Below are 16,085 nucleotides of genomic sequence, written 5' to 3' on the forward strand. Positions count from 1 at the left end.
GTTTCATTAGATTCTCAAAGTATCTATAATACTCTATTCTCACTGTATCTCATCTCCCACCTCCTACTGCTATTAGTAATTTCCTTCCCTTTTGAAGAAACTATGGCAGTAGACCCCTTGACTCTGACCTACTAGCTTTTGAAAGCACAATGAAGCTTAATGCCTTTTTTGATGAGGTATAGCACCCGTATGCTAGAATTATCAAAGCTTTAACTGGGTGCCAGAAACAACCAATCTTAGGGTTGGTTTTCACAGAAACCCAATACTCACCATTTTCTTCATGGCAGTAATCGAAGCCTGCCACACTACATCTTCGGAAAACCATCTTATTCTCAGTAAGAGTTCCTGTCTTATCAGAAAAGAGATACTGAATCTGTCCAAGATCCTCAGTGATGTTAAGGGCTCGGCACTGAACAGTGGAATCCATTTTCTCATTGTAGAAATCCACATCACTTTGAATAAAATATATCTGTCCTAGCTTCACGATTTCAATGGAAACATAGAGTGAAATGGGAATCAAGACCTAAGAGGAACCAAATAATTTAAACAATGTTAGAGGGAAAAGGAAGTTTGAGAAACCAAACATAGTTGGGTAAGTAACAAAGATCTTAAAATTCTATGATGACCTCAACAGAAATTACCTGTAACAAAATGATCATGGTCCAAAACATATAGAATCCTGCCAACACTGGTGATATGACATGTCCATCAGGCTCAGGGATATTAAAAAACATTATGTTTTCATATCTACTCAACCAGATTCCATGACCTTTCAAAAAACACACAGACATGAAAAGCATGGTACATATGTATTATGTAAATATAGAACTTCATTCCTAAAGAGGAATAAGAGTATTTATTTTGGATGAACACCAATTACTTATTTCTGAAAACAAAATGAAAAGCAAAAGGCTCCACATTCTCCTGTCTTGGTCTCTCTTCAAATCTCTTCCCAGGTCCCTTTCCTACTGTGGCCACGTGTAACTGGCTATAATCAACATTAATGCCTTTCAGATCACAGAATGAGAAAGATAAAGATGTGAGGGAAACTATTATTGGCAAATAAAAATCTCCTTTGCAAAAGTCAAATATTCATAAATATTTTGAAAATAAAATACCTTCAAATAAAGATCTTGCTGAAAAGAGGTCAGTATACAAAAATCTTATTTTACTTACCCAATGCACCAGTTAAACACATCACAACCAAAAGTAGGACACACCAGAGGACATCTGTATTTGCTCTTCTTTCTAATTTGCTGCGCTTATACCTTGGGCCACTGTTGTTCAGCATTGCTTTGGTTTCATGGCCTACACAGGTAACATGTCAGAAAATATGCAAATTAAAGCCAGATAGCAAGTATCATGTTTTTAAGTCTCTGTGACAGATGATTTAATAAAGAGTAGTTGCATAATATATTTTGCTAATTTAGTTTGCTTTTGCGATCCATTTAGAAAAACAGGAGCAAGGATTAAGCTTATCAAGACAAAATTTCCTTTCTGCTTTTGTAGACTGCATTCTGAATAAACGGAAAATGTTAACTTGAAGAAAAACACAGAGGAGACAACCGTGAAAATGAGGAGTGTCACTAACCTGCGTAAACTACAATGCCCGCCACAGCCTCTGTGTTTCTAATGGTACATCCTCTAAGTAGTAAATTTTCTTTACTGAGACCCACGCGTTCTTTGTTGGAATGTTCTCTATGAGAGAGCACAGAGATTTATTTTTACATAGTAAAACTGGGGGGAAAATAAATAGCAAACATGAGGATGCAAAAATTAAAATCGTGGATTTTGAGTTTTCTTGACAAAGTATTCAGTCGAGCAGTTCACAGAAAAGGTTTCAAATCTCTGGGCCATTTGTTTTTGTTATTTTGCTTTGGCTCAGAGAAAGATGCAAAAAGTTTCAATTACCATTGTTTTCCATTATTCACCGATTGTCAACTTCTACAAAAACTCAGAAATATTCCAAATAAGTAACTGTTACTCAAGTACAAACTATATTTCAGGTAACTTAGTAACAGACAAGGGAAAAGTTCTTGATAGGATTAGGAAATTGCCATTTTTGGCCCGGATGGAATTAAGGATTGTTCTAGGCCATGGTAACCTGTGGCTGCTAAAATCATTAGATAACAGACTGATAAGAGGAATTTTATAATGAAAGGATAAGGTAGAGAACACCAATCTTAACAGAACTACCAATGAGACAAGGGACATCACAAGCCTCCATATGGTATGGAACAGATGTCTCCAAAGGGTCCTAATCAAGCCTCTGTAACAGAAAATCAACCTAGAGTCTGTGGCATCAAGAGATCTGTGAAGACTTTGAAATTGTATGCAATATTTCCTGCGTGCATGTATATGTGTATATCTACGTCTATCTCTGTAGAAATAGAAACTATTTCTTTCATCAGATTTGAAAGTGCCCCTGGAACCCTCTTACCTCTTGGTGGGAATGCAAATTGGTGCAGCCACTTTAGAAAACAGTGTGGAGATTCCTTAAGAAAGTAAAAATAGAGCTACCCTATGACCCTGCAATTGCATTACTGGGTATTTACCCCAAAGATACAGATGTAGTGAAAAGAAGGGCCATCTGTACCCCAATGTTCATAACATCAATGGCCACAGTCGCCAAACTGAAAAGAGACAAGACGCCCTTCAACAGACGAATGGATAAAGAGGATATAGTCCATATATACTATGGAGTATGATGCCGCCACCAGAAAGGACGAATACCCAACTTTTGTATCAACATGGATGGGACTGGAGGAGATTATGCTGAGTGAAATAAGTCAAGCAGAGAGAGTCAATTATCATATGATTTCACTTACTTGTGGAGCATAAGGAATAACACAGCGGACATTGGAAGAAGGAGAGGAAAAGGGAGTTGGGGGAAATCAGAGGAGAAGAAGAACCATGAGAGACTGTGGACTCTGAGAAACAAACTGAGGGTTTTGGAGGGGAGGGAGGTGGGAAGTTGGGTGAACCTAGTGGTGGGTATTTGTGGAGGGCACGTATTACATGGAGCACTGGGTGTGGTGCATAAACAATGAATCTTGGAACACCGAAAAAATAAAATTAAATTAAAAAAAAAGAAAAAACAAAAGGAAAGAAAGAAAGTGCCCCTAGACAGTTTATAGGAAGTCAGAGGGCCAGAAAACAATGTTCACCACCACCACAAGGATGCAGTCTGCAAAATCTAAGTGCAGTAAACCACAGGCGAAATGACCTGACTTATTCAACAAATGGATGGCAAGGGGGCACAGGGAGAAGCAGGGAGGACTCAACTCAGGAAGAAGGCAAGCAGCTCAGTCTAGAAAAGGATACATTCTACAAGCTAACTGGCCTAATTTCTTGGGAGGAAAAATTTAGAGACATGTCAACCAAATAAAATGGGCAGACCTTGTTCAGATCCTGGTTAGGATATCTAACAAAAAATTTTGATATCTAGGATATCAATGAAAAATTTTTTGAGATACCTGGAAAAGTCTAAACAAAAACTAAGTATTAAATGATAACAAGAAATTTTTCTTTATGTAGTTAGGTGTGATGATGATGTTACGGCTCTGGTCCTTAACTGCTATGTATTCATAGTGAAGTATTTACAATGAAATGCAAAGAGGGAAGAAATAGGAAGATAATTAGAACAAAGTTGGCAAAATTATGAAATAGTTAAAACCGGGTGAGAGACTTGGGGTGTTCATTATATTTTTCTTCCGGCTTCTGCATGCTTGAAATGTTCTGCAATAAACAATTTAAAAATTATCAAAGTAATTAGTTGATTAAGTTATAACAGTGGCAAAGATACACAGAAAAATAACTGGAAATTTTTTTTAAATAAGCAAGAAGTAATGTATTTCACCTATTTTGAAAATGCCCTCTTAATTTCAGCATTAAAATTAGACTGTTTTCTAAACAATATACTTCAGTCAGTAAGTTGTTTCTTTTTTCTTACATATAGGAAAATTGCTATCTGGAATTACAAGGAAAAGGAAATAACTCTTCAAAGAAGGTTTCACACCACAAAGGACAAAGAAAATTGATTTGTCCCTTCACTCCTGTAATTTGTAAACATCTTATTCTAAGAGATGTTTACATTCTTTCGTGTATATGGTTTTATGTACAAACAGACAACCACAGAGTCATAGTCAGGGTCAGCAGTGTCCTTGGGCTTAATTTAATTCTACTTCCTGGTTTTACAGATGAAGAATTTAAGTCCCAACATTCACATTTCCATGTAGTATTCCCAGGCAAGAACCACACAATCCTTATCAATCTAGGATTCATTATCCCCAGAAACTTCATAGGAACTGATTTAACATACACAAGCATTTCCAAAGTTTCTCAGTAAGATTTTAGATTTTTTTTTCCCCCTGGGATCTTTATTTTTCCCCATTACATCACTCTAGGTTACTGTCATTAGATCAAAGCCCAACTCCTATCCTAACTGTGTCTGCCCAGCATTAAACAGGTCCTGCCCTTGACAGGTATATACCTGGCACTTATGATGTGGGACCTTTGGACTCTATATGAAGCACGGACTGTCCACACAGAGCTCTCATCCATTGAAGAAGCTACGTTATATCTGCCACATGCCCAGCACTCCAACTCAGATGCTGGGGACAGAAAACCATACATAGTCTTGGTTCCCGTAGTCTAAGGGGAGGTGATTGATAGAGAAATATGTAAATGTAATACAATTATTATAGATATTATTATGACAAAAACCTGATATTCAGTATGTACTGTGGGCACAAATAGGGAGAATGTCAGTTCTGCCTGGAAGTAAGACTAGAAAAGTCACCATATGAAAGTGAGCATCTCAATTTTGGTTGATTTTAGAAAACAGACCACAGAGCTGGTAAGGGATAAGAAGCTAGTCTGGTAGATAAAAATAATTCCACATAAAATCATTGTATCTACCTGGGCTGACTCATTCAATGCTTCCCTGCAGGTTGCAGAAGCCAGCTCTCAACAGAGGTGTTAACAGAGCCGACCCAGGGAAGTCCAATCACTGAGGGAGGGAGAGGAAGCAGGGAGCCATCTTTTGGATGTGGATTCTAAGAGGAAGGCAATTCCAGTGGTCAGACCAGGCTAATCAGAAAGTAAGGCACCACACCTGAAGCAGACACATCTCAGAGGAGCCCATCACTAATGGAAAAACCAAAGAGCAGGCAAACACGGCATCAGGGAATCTGGAGGCAAGTGATAACTGGAGAGTCAGGAGGTTACTGGGGCCCTAGAACTAGGTAAGGGTTCTGTGGCAAGACTGAGTACCCACAACAGCGAATGATGTTCCAATGTGTCTTGTAAGAAAAAAATCATGTCCAACGTGGATGAAGAAAGAGGCTGACAAGGTAGACCAGGACTCCAATTTCAGAAATTTGGTTAAGACGCTCACTCACTCATCTGCTTCCCATCACTATAAATTAGCTTTTATTTTTAAGAAATTATATAAATCAAATCACATAGTATATATTCTTTTCCACCTGGCTTCTTTCACGGATGAGCGTGATATTCTGAGATGCACCTATGTTGTTGCGTGTATCACCAGTGAATTCCTTTTTGCTGAGTAGTATTACATGGTATGGATATCCAATTCGTTTATCCATGCACCTGCTGATGGGCATTTGGGTTGTTTCCAGTTCTGGACTCTCACAAATAAAGCTGCTATGAATATTTGTGTGCAGGTTTTTATATGAAGAAATGTTTTATTTTCTCTTAGCTAACTCCCTAGGAGTGGAATGGCCAGATAATACAGTGGGCATAAGTTTAACTTTTTAAGAAACTTCCATTGTTTCTTAAAATGGCTGTACTTTATATGGTCCCACAAGTGGTATATGGGTGTTCTGGATCCTCTACATTCTCACCAGTACTTCTATACTTGGGTCTTTTTAACTGTAGCAGTTGTAGCCTTGTGGTTTTAACATGTATCTTTTCACATAGCTATTTGTCATCTACATACCTTTTCTAGTGAAGTGCCTGTTCAAACTTTTTTTAACCATTTAAAAGACTGTAGTGTTTGTTTTCTTATTACTTAGTTTTGAGATGTCTTTACATATTCTGAACACAAGTCCTACATCTGATGCATGCATTACGAATATTCTCCTCTAGTCTGTGATTTATCTTTTCATTCACTTAACAGTGTCATTGAAGAGAAAACGGTTTTAATTTTGATGAAGTTCTTTTTCGTATTTTTTGTCCTTTTCTGGATTGCGCTTTGGGTCTTGTATCCAAAAAATCTTTGCCTAACCTAAGGTTTCAAAGATTTCCCTTATGTCTCCTCTTTGTGTAAGTAGTTACTGATCTTAGGGTTACATTTAACCATAGGCTCCATTTTTGGTTAAGTTTTTTATACAGTGAGAGGTAGGGCTTGAAGTTTATTTGTTATAATGTGGACATCCAATTGTTACAGCATGATTTGTTGAAAATAGTAATCTTTCTTTACTAAATTGCTTGTGTACGTTTGTCAAAGGCACATTAATGGATAACAAAAACCAGTTGCCTGTAAATGTGTGGATCAATTTCTGGACTCTATACTCTTCCAATGTCTTCTGATCTACTGGTCTGTCTTTATGCCAAATGACACTAACTTGATTATTGTACCTTTATAAGAAGCCTCGAAATCAAGTGGTGTTAGCCCTCCCACTCTGTTCTTTTCAAAGTTGTTTTAAGTTAACATAGGTCCTTTGCATCCCCATAAAAATATTCAGAATAAACTTGTCAATTTCTTTTATTTTTACTTCTGTTTTTTATTATGTGATGTTAGTCACCATATAGCACTTCATTAGCTCCCGAAGTAGTGCTCCACGATTCATCGTTTACATACAACACCCAGGGCTCCTTGCAATCCTTGCCCTCCTTAATACCCATCTCTGGGCTAAACAACCCCCCCCACCTTTCTCCCCTCTGAAACCCTCAGTTTGTTTTCCAGGGTCCACAGTCCCTCATGATTCATCTTTTCCTCTGGTTCCCCCGCCCTTCATTTTTCCCTTCCTAATGTCCTCCATGCTATTCCTTATATTCCACATATAAGTGAAACTATATAATTGGCTTTCTCTGCTTGATTTATTTCATTTTGCATAATCCCCTCCAGTTCCATCCATGTCCATGCAAATGGTGGGTATTCGTCCTTTCTGATGGCTGAGTAATATTCCATTGTATATATGAACCACATCTTCTTTATCCATTCATCTGTTGAAGGGCATCTTGGCTCCTTCTGTGGTTTGCCTATTGTGGACATTGCTGCTATGAACATTAGGGTGCACATGCCCCTTTTCATTACATCTGTATCCTTGGGGTAAATACCCGGTAGTGCAATTGCTGGGTCATAGGGCAGCTCATTTTTATCTTTTTGAGGAACCTTGATACTGTTTTCCAAAGTGGCTGCACCAACTTGCATTCCCACCAACAACAGGGTTCCCCTTTCTCTACATCCTCTCCAACATTTGTTGTTTCCTGCCTTGTTAATTTTTGCCATTGTAGCTGGTGTAAGGTGGTATCTTAACGTGGTTTTGATTTGAATTTTCCTGATGTTGAACATTTTTTCATGTGTCTGTTAGCCATGTGTATGTTTTCTTTGGAGAAGTGTCTGTTCATGTCTTTTGCCCTTCTTTAAAAAAAAAAAAAAGACCAAAAAACACAACAACAACAAAAAACACCCCAAAACCATGTTGGGATTACACTGAATCTACAGATCAATTTGAAGACAAACTGACACCCTAATATATTGAGTCTTTCAACCCATGAACAACATATATCTTTCCAACTATTTACGTCTTTAATTTCTCCCAGCAATGTTCCGTGGTTTTGAAGGTGCAGGTCTTTTACATCTTTTGTCAGAATTATCCTCAGGGATTTCATTTTTTCTGATGCTATTATAAGTTGTATTTTGAAAAATTTCAATATATGGTTGTTTATTGCTAATATATAGAAATACAATTGATTTCTATATATTGATGTTTCCTACAACACTGTTAAATTCACTTATTTTTTAAAATATTTATTTATTTATTTGATAGAGATCACAAGCAGGCAGAGAGGCAGGCGGGGGTGGGGGGAAGCAGGCTCCCCGCTGAGCAGAGAGCCCAATGCGGGGCTCAATCCCAGGACCCTGGGATCATAACCTGAGCGGAAGGCAGAGGCTTTATCCCATTGAGCCACCCAGGCACCCCTAAATTCACTTATTAAATTCTTATACATTTTATCAGATTTTCCACAAAGAACATAAAACCATCTATAAATAAAAGACAGTTTTACTTCTTTCTTATTTGATAGCTTGTATTGCCTTTCCTTGCCTGACGGCACCAGCTAGAACAAGCAGTGCAATCTTGAATAAAAGTGTTAAGAGTAAATATCCACGTCTTCCTCCTGATCTAAGGGGAAAAACATTTAAAAGCCTTTAGTCTTGCACCATTAAGGATGACTCTAACTGTAGGTTCTTCATAGATGCCTTTATCAGGTTGAGAAAGTTCCTTTCTATTTCCAGTTTGCAAGAACAGAAGTTAGATTTTGTCAAATGCTTTGTCTACATCTATGAGATGATCAGAAAGATGGTCTTTCTTTTTCAATTTGTTAATTATGGTTTATTAATATGGTAGATTACATCATGAGATTTTCTAATATTAAACCAACCCTGCATTTTTGGGATAGGTCCCACTGGGTAACAATGTGTTATCCTTTTGATATTGTTGGATGCGATTTGCTCTAATTTTGTGCAGAATTTCTACATCTATGTTCATGCAGAATACTGATCTTTCTTTAAATGTCTTTGTCTGCTTTAGTATCAGGATAACTCTGGTGTTGGAAATTTTCTCTACCATTTTCTCTTAAGATCACCACTATAAAGCAGGTCTAATTGTCTCCTCTTAAATTGTTTCCTCTCAGGAAACTGAAGCTTGAAAAGAGTAAATAACTTGGTTCAAGGCATAAAGCACTTAAGTAGTCAAAGCTATACTGAAATTAGGTAAGACCTCAAATTCTAGCATACAAGGGACATACATGCCACGAGATATCTTCAAAATGAACACTGTTGTGACTTCCCATACTTTTTCTTATACATGTTCCAAACCCTTGGCTAACTTTTGCCAACCAGAAATATCCACCTGGTACTCTAATTCTGCAGAAGGACACTATCCTGTCACCTAGATTGCCAGTTCTTTCCAGACACCTCCTTCCAAACACCATGTCTTGGGCTTACTACAGAGATTGTGGAAAACATTCTCACACTACTGACAGAGACTTTACAATTATTTTAAGAACAAGATTTTCTTATTGTTTTTAAATCATACATAAGTAAATATTTAACTAAACAATTAAGATAAAGCTAAATTAATAGATGGCTAAACACATGGCCTTTGGTGATTTAACTTGGATATACGGACACAAAAATTTTACTGAGTTAATTAATTATAATTGCAATACACAATTTCACTCACACCAAGGAGGGTAAGTCATGTATCACTCACAGATAGCCTCGGAATCTGCTGAGGTCATTGTTTGGACTTTCACATTCTATCTTACTGGAAAATTTCTCTGGATCAACTTCAGAGTCCTAAAAAAAAAAGGTAAGTAACTATTTATACATGTAAAATCACAACACAAGAAGTCAATGTCAAAAAGATGACATTTTTATGTATACCACTTCATTTGCATTAACCATATATGTGAACATTCTGAGCACATATACATTTAATCCCTGAAATTTTTACTTAAAAATTTAAAAATAAGCTAGACATCAGCATCTTACAAAATTGATATTTAAGTGTTTAATCCTCCCACCAGCTCTTTAAGATAAAACTAATTCATTCTTGCCACAAAATTTATGTCACGAATTACCCAAATGAAGAAAAGTACAGGCATAATCACAAACGACTGAGTGGGACTGGGCCGGTCCCAGAACATTCATAGGCATCTACCGGTAATGAGAAAGTCTGAACCATACACTGGAATCCACGCAGGACTCTGCAAAGGGGACCTTCTACTCCTACAGCAAACACTCTGTTACATAGAAAGCACTGAAAAGCTGAAGATACTCTGTTGTTATTCTTTAATCATGCAGGAAGTGTCTGAGATTAAGCAAATAAACATTTAATCCCAGCATACTTTATTCAAAAATTTAAAAATAACCTGGACAACAGCATCTTACAAAATTCTCTAATGGACTGAATGATAATTTTAGAAGGCTTGATAAAACCAGTGAGCAAATAAGCAAAGTGTGTTTCTAGAACACAGGCATGGATTCGAGAAGAATAAGCCATGGGAACTTTATCTCATTTCCTTGTTTTTCCATGAAATGTTTGCCTAATAAAAGAAATACTACTGATATAGCTTGTAATGTATTAACATATTACAGCAAATGTATGAAAAATCTGAGTTATATAATCATATGATTTGATTTGTTAATCAGTTTTTGAGTTTTTCTGATGTACTAGAATCTCAATTATGTACTTTAAATGTATTAATTTCTTCTTTAAACCCCCACGAGGTAGGTGTTATAGTTAGGTCTAATTAACAGATAAAGACAGAGAGGCACAAAGAAGAACAATGATTTGCTATAGGTTTCCACACAAGGCAGTGTTCAGAAACAGGACTGAAAAACAGGTCATGGGATTCCAGAGCACTGACCCTGAGCTGAACCCAGCTGACCCTAACTGAACCCAAAGAGTGATGATTAATCAAAGACGTCACCCTCAAAGCTGGTATTTAGTGGTATACAAGAGAATCTCAAATTGTGTAAGATTTTTACCAATGTTTTAGTGACACAAATGCTCACAAAAGTGACAATGACAACTGAGAGGCGTATCAATCACAGGATCTAAATTAAATCCAGACACAGAGACATGGCCCACTGTTCCATCAGAGTATGAAATTTACTGAAGATCAGGGCATTTATGCAGCTAAAACACTTTTTAGTTTACTAGACGAAGGAAACCTGACTTAACAGTTGAGTTTTAAAAAGATCATTAAATTTTAAAATAATACTTCATCTCAAGTGTTTCCAGAGAAAGGGAAAGGAAACTGGCATGTAAGCAGTATCCACGCATGACATTTTTACGTATATTACTTCATTTACCTCTCATAGCAAAGCTATGAGGCAGACATCATTATTTCTATTTTAAGATAAGCTGATAAATTGAATAAGTGATTTGCCCAAGGTCACACAGTAATTAAACAGCAGAGCAGGAATTCATTCAAACTCATGTTAACATAACTTTCAAATTCTTGTTTCGCTCATCACAGCAGGATTTAGAAAGGTCTAGAAGCTCTGTGGCACGAGAAGCTACACAAATCTCAAAAGGTCCAGGTATAGTTGCAATTACAGATTTTAGGAACAGAAGGTGATTATTTCCACTGCAAAATAACTCTCCAAATTGCAAAATAATTCCATTTCCTTTCATTCAGTTCCAAAAAATATAGGATTGCCAGACTAAAATATGTGAACTTCAAAGTCATTCCATTCTATTATCTATAAAACACTTCCACAGATAGCTGGAAATGGATTAAGTCCTCTGGGATTCTATTTTGTAATTGTAAACATGAATTTAAAAATTTCCTTATATGTACCTGTGAAAATCTTCTGGAAAGAAAAATGTTAATAAGTCACCAGCTGAGAACACATTATTTACCTGCTCTGCATATCCCCGAACCACCTGCCTCTGTTTTAAATTGCTCTCTCCATCAAGCCCAGAAGTCTCAATGTGACAGATTCCATCTGGATCGGTAGAAAAAAGTAAGACCATGTCTGCAGGAATAACCTCATTACAGGAAAGGCGAATAAAGTCCCCAACAGCAACATCTTTCCAGCATTGGTCGACATATTTTTTCTCTTTCCTAACATCGGGGGAAACAAAAGCGTAAAGAGGATATGAAGACAGAAACATATGTAATCTTATTTTTTAAGTTTTGTGTGTAATTTAAAACATGGTTAAAGAATTAGGGTGAATTTTAATCCACTAAATGTTTAAAGGGAAGCCAGAGAAAACCTAAATTCCAGAATTTGCTTCACCTGAAAATTTAGTTATTCAGCTAATGAAACCTATTTCTCAGCTCTTTTGTCCCAGGAGACTTTGAATTATTATGCTGTTTGAGTGTAATTGGAATAAAATGAACATCTGCTGGGTTAATTCACATATATCTCAACTCCTGGGCGCTCACTCTTCTTGCAGGTATCAAGGATCCGGAAACGTACGAGACACATCTACTCTCAGGGCGCTTCCTGTCTGTCTGGTAGAATGAATTAAACAAAACACCAAAGAAGTAAAATAAAAACAAAATGAATAAAATACTCGACATTCTAAAAATCATTATACTACCATGAACACCTCTAATTATCACTTAATAGAACTACTGGTAAAACAGTCCTGAGTCTGCCACAGCTGGTCGCTAGAAAGAAGGATGGAAAACGTTAATCCTTTTCAAAAGCGTAGTTTCCCCCATATATATTCAATTTTAAAGGAAAGATACATCATTCGAGGTTGTCTTGCTTTAAATACCCTGTTCTATGTTAAAGTTTTTGCCATACTTCTCATGCCTTTTCATACTAACTTGCCTGAACTGTGCTTCCCAAAGCATTTTCCTTAGAGTAGAACAAGGAAATCTGTATCACAGAATATCCTATCAACAAGTTAAACAGCATTTCACATACAATGTCACCAACCAATATCAGGAAGGCTGTACCATTCCCCTACTGCCTACCAAATAACCATAAAGAACTGGTATTTGTGACAAAAATACACTTATTTCAAAAGTAAAGATTTAGTTCCAATTATATTTATGGAGCTAAATATTCAAACTCATTGTCAAAGATGTCTGGGAGATAGCTATATTCTAAATTATGCATCAGAATAAATAGAAATGCCACCTTAGGCCAACCCTTGTATACTTTCTGCTCTATAGAATTGTATTAGTTATTTCAAGAAATATCTAGCTTCAGGGGCTACTGAAGAAATACATTTTCAGGGCTTATTTTCCCAAAATATCTAATGCACCAGATTGAATCCAACTCAAGGAAACCTTGATTACCTAAAGAGTTGGTTAGTTCATGGAGAAAGGTAAGATCAATGATTTTGTCCTTATTCTTTTTTCTAGAGTTTGTACAGACCAGTTCACTCTTCATGGAAGAAAGTAGAAGAGAACATCCAAAAACACAAGTATGGGTCATATTTCAAAGGTTCAGTTCTAATGAGTAGTGATTCAGTTCTATGAGTAGTGATTTCATTCCATAGAAAATGGGGAGTCACAAGGTTCACCTGAAGAAGAAGGATGTGATACTACTTCTGTTTACTAACTCCTGTAACAGAATAATGAGTGGACTTTGGGTGTCCAGCTAGTTTGATGTAGGAATGGCCAAAACCAATGTAAAATTATTTAAATAATTGAGGAGAAGGAGGAGGATGGTCAGAATTGAGCAGGTAGCAGCAGGGATAAACAGAAGAGTAATTCAAGACATATTTGGGTTTTTTGACTTACTACATGTTTTAGGACTTACTACACCACATTTTATGACTGGACTACATGCAAAGGTGTTATCAAGCATGACTCTACAGTTTCTAACTTATATGATGGGATGACGAATGGTGCCTTTCACCACATCTCAAATTTCGAAGCAACTGATGCATGAGAAGGCAGATAATAAACAGAGATTGGAAAGCTTTTATCTGAAGCAAGATGTGAAACCAAGGATGTGCAGCAATTTGAGGGTTCTGATCTTATGCTCATGGGTCCAGACAGAAATGTGGTAATCCTAGGTACACAGAGGGCAGGTGACACCAGGTAAGGACATGATATTCCTTACAGAAGGAGACTTTAAGGTAATAAAGGAATGGAAGGACACCCAAGAGAAAGTAATACCAGAGAAATCTAGGGAGAAAGAAACTTTAGATAGGGAGTAATCATAGTGAAGTTGTAAAGGCGCCAAGCCTATGGCATTCAGTGATTAGGATGTCTGTTGACTATGGAAAAGGCTGATAGAGTGAAATTGTTGCTGGAAGTGTGAAGAAGGAAGTGAGACCTCCATGAATCAGAGAGTGAATAGAAGTTAAATATTTAAGAAGTAGAATATTTCATGTTTCTCTATGAAAGGAAGTAAAGGGTAAAGGTAGTCACTGCAATGAAAGATAAGACAAAGGATAAAGGATGAGATTAACTGGACATGAACATGAGCTGTAGGGAAGGAGTCCATGGAATAGGCAAGGTAGAAGACAGAGCACTGAGTGGGGGATGCTGGTGGAGGCTATGACAAAATAAGGAATGGGATTAACAATAGAGGAAAGGACTCCTATTGCAATAAAGGGAGTAGTTGCCTCTTCATGTGAGGTCAGAAAAAAGTTGGTGAAAATGTGAACGATGCAGAGGGAATGCGGGGTAACATAAGTCATGCTTCATGACCTCTATTTTTTCTATGAGGAAAGCTAGAAGGAAAATTTGCCAAGAATTTGTAGGAGAAGACAGACTTGACTCTTAGGGTTAGGAATTTTATTTTTCTTTCAAACATAAGAAGTACAATTCCTCTCAAGGACAAGTTTATTTATTCTACATTGGAACAAAATTTAAATGACGTCAATTTCATAACTTCATTTTTCCCTATTTGGAGTCTACACCAGGATTTCAAAAAAATACCTAATTTGCCCAACAGCTAGCTAGTTCAGGTCAATAAACATCTACAGACCTTAATTTTTTTTTTAATTTTATTTATTTATTTGACAGAGAGAGATCACAAGCAGGCAGAGAGGCAGGCAGAAAGACAGGAGGAAGCAGGCTCCCTGCTGAGCAGAGAGCCTGATGCGGGACTCGATCCCAGGACTCCGAGAACATGACCTGAGCCGAAGGCAGCGGCTTAACCCACTGAGCCACCCAGGCGCCCAACAGACCTTAATTTATGCCAGTTACTATGTTAGGTGCTAAGAAGACACAAATGGCTAATATACCATCCCCACCCTACACAAGTTATGGTTGAAATTAGAAAAAGACACACAAGAAGTACTTTCATAAAAGAGAGCTAAGGATGCCCAGTTTACTACGGAGCCAATAGTTAGGGTGTTTAGGTGGTGAGGAGGTGAGTTCTGAAGGATGACAAAGAATGACTCAGGTGAAGAAAGGTGGGACAGTGTATCAGTCAGGGCACAAAGACATAGGGCAAGGGAGAGCACATGTGTGAAAGCAACTGCCAACCAGTGACAATGCTCACTGCCACATTTAACTAGCTCTGAAGATTTCTCATTGCGGTAGACTCAAAATGAGACTATATTTCCTTGTCCAATAAAGAATTAAAACTAGTAAGCAGACCTTCTTCTCCCACAGCCTGAATGTTCAGCTAGAATTTCTTGCATCTGCTTGATTGTTTGTGCTTCTGAACTACTCTCATTGGACAGAACATGGCTCTCACAATCCCTCCTTCAGGCAAACTTCCAGACCCATTTCACTTCTTTAAGAGTTCAAGATCACACAGCTCTGCTGCATAAGCCTTGGGAAACATTGGGAAGGGCACGCTGGACTATTAACAGTGATTCCACTGGAGTGGGAGGTGGGAGGTAGGGGAGGGGTAAGAAGGAAGGGCGGAGAATGTAAACTTCTACTTCTTGCTTTAACAAACTTAAAGAGACAAAGGGTAGAATTATGAACAAATTTTTCTCTTTGATTTTTTTTTAGCATTTCCCATAAAATGCTAAAAAAATTATAATAAGCAGGGGCGCCTGGGTGGCTCAGTTGGTTAAGCAGCTGCCTTCGGCTCAGGTCATGATCCCAGCGTCCTGGGATCGAGTCCCACATCGGGCTCCTTGCTCATCGGGGAGCCTGCTTCTCCCTCTGCCTCTGCCTGCCATTCTGTCTGCCTGTGCTTGCTCTCTCTCCCTCTCTCTCTCTGACAAATAATTAAATAAAATCTTTAAAAAAAAAAAAAAAATTATAATAAGCAAATAATGAATAATCATTGCATATAACAGCAGACTTATCAGATGCTTGACATTCACCAGCTGATTTAATTTTTGTATCAATGTTATGTGGTTGGTCCTATAAATGAACTATGATCCCTGACCCCCCTTGCCTTTACAAATGAGAAAAATTGGTTTTGGCAAGTTAAGTAACTTGCT

General features: G+C 37.4%; 1 protein-coding gene across 1 annotated transcript in view; it reads right to left on the minus strand.

The window, feature by feature from the left end:
- Positions 1-16,085, minus strand: part of LOC111148903 (ATPase phospholipid transporting 10D (putative)) — a 104,599-nt gene that overhangs the window by 52,636 nt on the left and 35,878 nt on the right. Inside the window, exons 4-9 of the mRNA XM_022505679.1 lie at positions 11,625-11,829; positions 9,465-9,550; positions 1,592-1,698; positions 1,177-1,308; positions 642-769; positions 271-523 (exon numbers count right to left, since the gene is read on the minus strand). Coding sequence (XP_022361387.1) covers positions 271-523; positions 642-769; positions 1,177-1,308; positions 1,592-1,698; positions 9,465-9,550; positions 11,625-11,829 — 911 coding nt within the window. The remainder of the gene's footprint in view (positions 1-270; positions 524-641; positions 770-1,176; positions 1,309-1,591; positions 1,699-9,464; positions 9,551-11,624; positions 11,830-16,085) is intronic.

The sequence above is a fragment of the Enhydra lutris genome, unplaced genomic scaffold (genome assembly GCF_002288905.1).
Source record: "Enhydra lutris kenyoni isolate GAN:26980312 unplaced genomic scaffold, ASM228890v2 scaffoldscaffold21, whole genome shotgun sequence".
NCBI lineage: Eukaryota > Metazoa > Chordata > Mammalia > Carnivora > Mustelidae > Enhydra > Enhydra lutris.